The 7779-nt window shown below is 43.8% G+C and overlaps 1 protein-coding gene across 1 annotated transcript; it reads right to left on the reverse strand.

The window, feature by feature from the left end:
* Positions 1-7015: 7015 nt before the first annotated feature.
* LOC122665463 (formin-like protein 7) lies at positions 7016-7480 on the reverse strand. Its single transcript, XM_043861613.1, has 2 exons — positions 7376-7480; positions 7016-7285 (listed from the first exon to the last, which is right to left on the reverse strand). The coding sequence occupies exons 1-2, from the start codon at positions 7478-7480 to the stop codon at positions 7016-7018; spliced, it is 375 nt and encodes a 124-aa protein (XP_043717548.1).
* Between the last annotated feature and the right edge of the window lie 299 nt (positions 7481-7779).

Consider the following 7779-nt stretch of genomic DNA (forward strand, 5'->3'; position numbering starts at 1 on the left):
TAGTAGCCTTTCACCAAGCTTCAGCCTCATTCTGTAACTGATAACCCATACATATCAGCTTTTGTACGTCCGTGTACTCGAGCACTTCAAATGCCTTCTCTAGGGCACTAATCCACCGATCCGGCTGCATTGCCTCAGAAGTTATCTTGGAAAACACGGGCGGTTGGAGTTTCTTGAATCTCTCCATAACCTTGGCGGTAGAGTTTTCCACTAAGTGTTGAGGCACAGGTGGTGGAAACAGTATGGGCCGGTTGGGTGGTGGTGGTGGTGCTGCACGCTCATGCATCATGGTTGCAAACTGTGTAGACATCTGACCAAGCAATTCTTGTTGTTGTTGCATGGTCCGCATTTAGTAGTCATGAATGCAGTTACATCGCCGGCTGCCACATTCAGCTAAGGTGCTGCAGCAGTGGCTTGTGTAGCCGCTGGTACCTCTGACGAAGCAGTCGATGCTTCAGAATTTTGAGCCTCAGTCCCATTTGGCAATTCAACCTCCAGTATAACACGAGGTTGTTTTCCTTTGCGACCACCACGTGAACTTCTTCTTGTGTTGGCCATTGTTGCTTCTCTGAAAAGAGGAGAATGTTCAATATTCCAATATTGCTCATCGGGGTCAACAATTAATTCCTAGTTAGTGCATGTACTAACCTAGTCCATAGTTCCAGTGAATTTCATTAGTCACACCAGTAAGGTATTTTGTTAGATATGTCTCCTTTGTTTGTTATGAGGTGTTTCTTTCATTTATTTATGTTATGTTTCTTAAACATTTTATGTAATGATGTGCTATGCATGACACTATGTGAGAGACTTCAAAATTTTTAAGTAAAAGTCTTTTAATTATTTACCGGATCTAACATGCAAGTCTCTGTAATTGCCAACTAGTGATAATGTTCTGCACGTAAAGGTAAGCTATGTCGCCTCTAATCTCGTCCGCTAAAGATAGGTAAATGGCTCGACCTACAGGTTCACTAACGTCCGCAAGAGCTAAATAGACTACTAGTTGGTTTTCAGCACGAGCTCGTATCTCACGTATTCTGATCAGTCTTCTCCTCAGTTGTCTAATGTATCGCATGATGCTGGGGTCTCCAACCTTGGCTGAGGTAATGGGTCCTGTCATAGAAAATGGTTCTAAGCATCAGGTTATACTTAATTAAAAGAATTAAGTACATGTCTACTGGAATTTAAATGACTATAAACAATAAGAATATAATTGGGTTGGCTCGAGGTACCTTAGCGTGTAAAAAGCTCATATTGACTAGACAACCTATAAGACCCTAATCTTGGCTGACCTAGGCAGTGGGTATGGTAAGATCTACGCCCACTACACGTCGTAAATACGTATTACAACATACCTACGTATCTATGTTCGGATTTGCATTGCATCACACCACTCAGTTCGTACAAACACAGTATTAAGCACATAATATTACTTACTTTCACACATACTGTTTCTTACAAGTATATATATTTTTATCTATTACTAGATCAAGATAAAAACAAGAAATTTCAAATTCCCATGTGTTCCACACCAAAAATTCCTAAGTAGTGTTTATATTCCAGCCAAATTGGATCCATCTAATTATTTAATTGAATTAATTAATTAAATTTTTTTACACATTATGGTTATTTTATAGAATTTCATATTTTCATGTTTATTGAAGTTATTTGAGTCAACTTTGAGGTTTCCATAGGCTGTTGCACAAGAACAGCAACAAAATAATCTCTGGACGATGTCTCTGAGCATTAGATTCATCGCCCAGTGCTACTGCCCAGAGAATCGGGGCGCAGGTATAACAGTCCGAGAGGGGCCCATTTTATTCCATTCTTATCCTAAACTTCTCTAAACACCTAGGGAAGCTCATTGGAGGGTAGTGTGACCATTTCCACACCAAATCCTCACATTTCCTCGGGTCTCTCGCGAATCTACGCAAGCTTAGGTAAGATTTCTTAATTATTTTTCTATTCTAGATCTTTTCTTAGTCTCTTATTGTTTTAGCTAGGGTTTTATCAATTTTTCCATAACGCTAACCATTCCTTTTTCTCTATTTGCAGCCTGATGTCTACAAGTCATCGTACGGCTAGGAAATCCGTAGCCCACTAGAGGCTTCAGGTTGAGAGTGAGAACTCATCATCATCTACGGTGCCACCTTCTTCACCTAGGGACGATTCATCATCGGAGGAGCCTGATTTTGACCGATTCCTCTTCTCTAGGTATGAGCATTCCAAGGATTGGGACAAGTTTAGGTCCCTTAAGATAGTCAATGGTTGGGTAGTACAGGTGGATGACTTCCATCAGTACAGTCTGTTTACTAGGTTCAACACTTTAGGTTGGGCCTCTATGTTATCTCCTACTGAACCTTGTTATCCCAACTTGGTTCGGTATTTCTACAGCAATTTGGTGCCATCTGGGGCACAAGAGTTTGGACTAGAGATCAGAGTGAAGGGAGTGGATATTAGGTTGACCACTGCTTCACTAGCAGGTATTTTGGGGTTACCCAACACTGGGGAGAGGTGCTATTACAAACCCCGAGTTGACATTTCAGAGATGTTTTCATTGGAGACCAGGAGAAGGGTCTTCAAGGCATTGACTAGGTCTGAGAGCACATCCAAGTCAAAGGCTTCCTACAAGCCTAGTGCTCGCATCATTAGTAGGTGTGTGACCTACAACATCTACCCCAAGGGCGGAAACAGGGGTAGCATTTCTATGCTGAGGGCTTATATCACTTATTGCCTATTGGGAGCGGGCAGAGGAGGTCCGGTGATAAACCTCCCACACTTGCTGCTTTAGGTTATGTTATATCATGCACAGACCCCTCTGATGGGAACCTTCCATATGGGAAGTTCTTTACCTTAGTCTTCTAGTACTACGGGCTTCCTTTGGCGGGTGAGTATGTGGAGAGAGATACATACAGACCCATTGATAAGACCTCGATACTGAAGATGAAGGTGCCAGGGGGTGATCCACAGGAGGAGGAGCAGATGGAGATGCTAGGAGATGAGTAGCAGAGAGATGAGGAGCTGGGTGAGATGCAGGGTGAGCATGGTAAGGAGTATGGAGAGGAGTATGGAGACTTCGAGGGGATTGGCACACAGTTCACGGATTTGCCTGCTTATGAGGCGACGGGTGCTACTAGCTCCCACGTGCCAGAGCCATCTGAGTGGGCATAGGTGATGTCACAGTTCCAGGGTCTCAGCACTCAGCTTTCTGACATGTCGACTAGGATGGATCAGGGTTTCTCATCTTTGGTGAGTAGATTAGTATCTGTAGAGCAGCGCCTAGACTTCTGGGACAGGTTCTACTGTGTTGACTCTCGCCAGCCTCATCCTCCACCGAGCGACTTGCCTCCGCCGGAGTAGTTTCTTTCAGCCAGCCTGACTATCGGTTACGTGGTCCAGACTTACTTCATCCTACTTTTTTTTATAGCTTATGTATTTTTTTTTTGTTCGAAATGTATGTGGTTTTTTTTTTGCCAGCTTATGTAAATATTGAATGTAGTATAGTCAGTCAAGCTTATGTAGTGGGTCGGCTACAGTTGTCTTTAAATTAATGGAAATATTGCATATTTATCTTTTAATTACTTATACCTCTCCTGTAGCTTTTACTTGATTACATGTTTTAATGTTGGTAACTTATTAGACCTAGTCTGTATCCCATGAATGTAAGAAGAGCCTCATGCTCTGATACTAAGCTCTATCACACCCCAAACCACCCCCTGGGAGCACCCCGAATTGCATAACGGCAATCCGCCAAATCCCACGGACCTAGAAGCAGTTATTACATTCACGGTCCCACATTCATCACTTTACCATAAGCAAGATCAGAGTGCCGTAGATAAACTACAATTATAATAACAAAAGAGAAAGCGTAGTGATACAGGAATGATGATAATATATACATCATTAGTACTACCTGGGTGAATCAAATAAGGAGAATCGTGAGCTTCTGTCAACACTTTCTTTCTCAGCTAATCATCCTTTGGAACACAGTTGATCCTTGAACATGCGGACACCACTCTCAGTCAATGTGAAGTCCATATCTTGTTGTGTATCATCCTAGATAGCTTCAATGATCTCTTGGAAGCGTTCATCGGAGGCCTGGGCAGACTGAATCCTTTCCACCAAAGTTGACTACACCGACAGGGCTGCTAGAGATAGAGTAACACCCTCTACCAGTAACTCCAGATCCATCATTCTAGCCACTCCAATAAGTTAGGCTACGATGGATAGGGTCTGGGACTTTCGACTAAGAGCATCCACCACAATGTTTGCCTTACCAAGATGATAGTGGTTGGTGCAATCATAGTCCTTCATGAGCTCCAAGCATCACCTCTGTCTCATGTTAAGTTCCTTCTGGGTAAGGAAGTACTTAAGACTTTTGTGATCACTGTAGATCTTACTCTTCTCTCCATACAGTTAGTGTCTCCAGATCTTCAGAGCAAAGACCACAGCCGCCAACTCCAAGTTGTGAGTTGGGTAATTCAGAGCAAAGACCACAGCTTCCAACTCCAGGTCATGAGCTAGGTAATTCTTCTCATAATCCTTCAGCTAACGAGAAGCATAGGCTATCACTTTTCCATCCTGCATCAGAACACAGCCGAGGCCCATCTTTGAAGCATCACAATAAAATACCATCCCTCCAATACCATTTGGAATGGTGAGTACCGAAGCCAAAACCAAGTGTTGCTTCATTCCTGGAAGGTCTTCTCGCAATCATTGGACCATTCGAACTTCACTCCCTTCCGAGTCAATCGAGTCATAGGAGATGAAATCCTTGAAAAGTTCTCAATAAACCTCCTATAGTAGCCGGCTAGACCAAGGAAGCTGCAAATATCCTCTACACTCTTGGGTGTCTCCCAGTCAACTACCAACTTCACTTTGCTAGGGTCAACTTCAATACCCTTGGCAAAAACCAAGTGACCTAAGAAAGCTACTTGCTATAGCCAGAACTCGCACTTGCTGAACTTAGCATACAGTTGCTTTTCTCTCAAGCATTGTAGCATGAAGCGAAGGCGGTCAACATGCTCTTCTTCACTCTTGGAGTGGACCAAAATGTCATCAATAAACATGATAACGTACTTATCCAGTACGTCATGAAACACCCTATTCATTAACTCCATAAAAGCTACCCAGGCATTGGTTAGTCCGAAGGACATAACCAGAAACTCGTAGTGACCATATCGTGATCTGAACACTGTCTTGTTGATATCACTACTTCTGATCTTCAACTGATGGTACCCCGAGCGGAGCTTGATCTTTGAGAACACCTTTGTGCCTTGTAACTGGTCGAATAAATCGTTGATCCTAGGCAGTGGGTACCGATTCTTGGTCGTAAGCTTATTGAGTTCATGGTAATCAATGCACATATGCATACTATCATCCTTCTTCTTTACAAACAAAGCAGGTGCACCCCATGGAGAAACACTTGGCCTAATGAAGCCCTTCCTCAACAAGTCATTGAGTTGCTTTGAAGTTACTTCAATCCTGAAGGAGCCATTCGGTGGGGTGCGTTAGACACTGGAGTAGCACCAGGTACCAGGTCAATCATAAACTCTGTTTCCCGGTCCGGTGGTAATCGTGTGAGGTCTTTCGGAAAGACGTCCAAGAAGTCTCTTACCACACTTATCTCTTCTATAGGTATAATCTTGGCTTTGGTGTCCAGCACGGAGGCTAAGTAACACTGATAACCTTCACCTATCAACTTTTGGACTTGGAGAGTTGAAATGATGGTTTTCTTAGGCTTCTTGCTTTTGTTTCCCTTGAACACAAATTCCTTGCCTTCCTTTGACTTGAAGAGTACTTTCCTCTCTGTACAGATCGGGCTGGCTTCATGTGTGGACAACCAATGCATTCCCAGAATTATATCAAAGTCCTTCATATCTAAGATTATCAAACTAGCCTCCAGTCCATGGTCGCTTACTCGAACAGGCTAAGATTTGAAGACTTGGTCAAGCTCAACCTTACTTCCCATTAGTGTACAAACTATTAGCTTCTGCTCCATACTTGCCGGTCTAATAGGTAGTTTCTCAACAAACAAAGGTGATATAAAGGAGTGTGACACTCCTAAGTCAAACAACTCATAAGCAGGTAGAGAACACACAAAAATCATGCCTGACAAACATTGAACAGCCAAAACATGATAAACTCAACATAAGGAGTTACATTTAAGTGGTTGAGTACAATATCTGTAATGACACTAGGGTCAGCCTGGGGTTCCTCATAAGTGACCAAATACACCTGCCCTTGAGTTCTGCTTGCTGGAGAAGGAAGAAGTGAGCGAACAATGGCCTTTGCTTGGGGTACCTTAGAAGTCATCGTTTGCCACGAACCTGCCTATCACGAATGTGGGCAATCCTTGACCATGTGACCGTACTCCTTGCAGTTGTAACATACGAGAGTTTGGGTCCCATAATAAGGAGCCGATATATGTAGCTTTGGGTCCCTAGGCCACATCAGGTTTACGGGACTATATTGGAGTTACAGTCATGTAGGCCCCTCTCTTCTGGAACTTATTAGGTCCCCTAGAGTCATAAGATGACATTGGCCTCTTGCCAGCTTGTATGGCCTTGTGGTTCTCTCTCTATTGATCTTCAATCATCTTAGCAGCCTGAACCACTTTCTCATAGGTAGGGTACTTGTGTAGCACCATAGATGTACTCAAGTTGGCTCTCAGCCCTCTTTCAAACCTTCTCGCCTTAACTTCCTCAGCCTTCATGTGTTCCGGAGCAAAGTAGAAATACTCCTCAAAGGCCTGTTGATATTCGAGGACCGACTTGGATCCCTGGCTGAGGCTCATGAACTCAACTTCCTTCTTATCTCAAAAGTTCCTTGGAAAGTAATTCTCAAGAAAAGCTTCTGTGAACTAAGCCCATGTTGCATTTGGGTACTTGGCCCAGCAGTGCTCCTTTGAGGAATGCCACCATGCATCAGCATCACCTCGGAGTTGGAAAGTGGCACATCGAATCTTGTCGATGTCATTACACTATAGTACCTCAAAGATTCTCTCCAGATCTCTTATCTAGGTGGCTGGAAACATAGAATCGTGAATCAACTTGTAGAAAGTAGGAGGACGATGCTTCTGGAATTTCTCCGAAAGCTTAGAGGCATCAGCCCACTCTGGCACCGCATTTTGGACTCGTGGTGCAGCCGGAGTAGGAGGAGGTGGATTTGGTACTACTTGCACCCCAGGGACTTTGACTGCAGCTGGTGCTGGGGGAGGAATAACAGGTGTGGTAGCAGCTGAGGGAACAGGGGCTACATGCACCGGGGGTGGTAGTTGTTGCCCTTCCTGACCAACATTTGGAGCTGAGTGGTCACATTCTGCATGAAAGTGCGCTACTCATGTTACGCCACTCGATGCTCCCAAAAGTGCGGTAACATCTGCATTAGTGTTAACTGGAGGCGGAGCAGGCAAAGCTTCTTCAGAAACATCGCTGACGTCATCCCTAGGAGGGGAATGATTCCGGTTGCGAGTGTCAACCATGTTTCAACACCTGTCATAAATAAGATGCTTCACAGGTTAGCACAAAGGACATGGGGAAGCAATGCAAAATGCCTCGAAGGAACTAGTAATAAATTTTACACAAAATGTGTGCAGCAACACACAACGGAGGAACCAAGGTCCCAAAATAGAGTTGAGCTAGAAAAATAGGCTAAAATCCCTTTAGAACGCGGACGGATTCACGGATGGAACTAGTCCTCTGACTTCGTCTGCGACTCTGTCGCCCGAATAGGCTGGATAGACTTATGGATGGATTTGTAATGTAAATTCGTTTATGTCTT

The sequence above is a fragment of the Telopea speciosissima genome, chromosome 6 (genome assembly GCF_018873765.1).
Source record: "Telopea speciosissima isolate NSW1024214 ecotype Mountain lineage chromosome 6, Tspe_v1, whole genome shotgun sequence".
NCBI classification, from domain to species: domain Eukaryota; kingdom Viridiplantae; phylum Streptophyta; class Magnoliopsida; order Proteales; family Proteaceae; genus Telopea; species Telopea speciosissima.

What these genes read in the sequence shown, in the direction of transcription:
- LOC122665463 (XM_043861613.1), bottom strand. Translation starts at nt 7,480, where the DNA reads ATGGTTGACACTCGCAACCGGAATCATTCCCCTCCTAGGGATGACGTC. An exon ending in CAGTTAACACTAATGCAGAT is followed by an intron (nt 7,286 to 7,375) that starts GTTACCGCACTT and finishes AATGTTGGTCAG; the next exon opens with GAAGGGCAACAACTACCACC.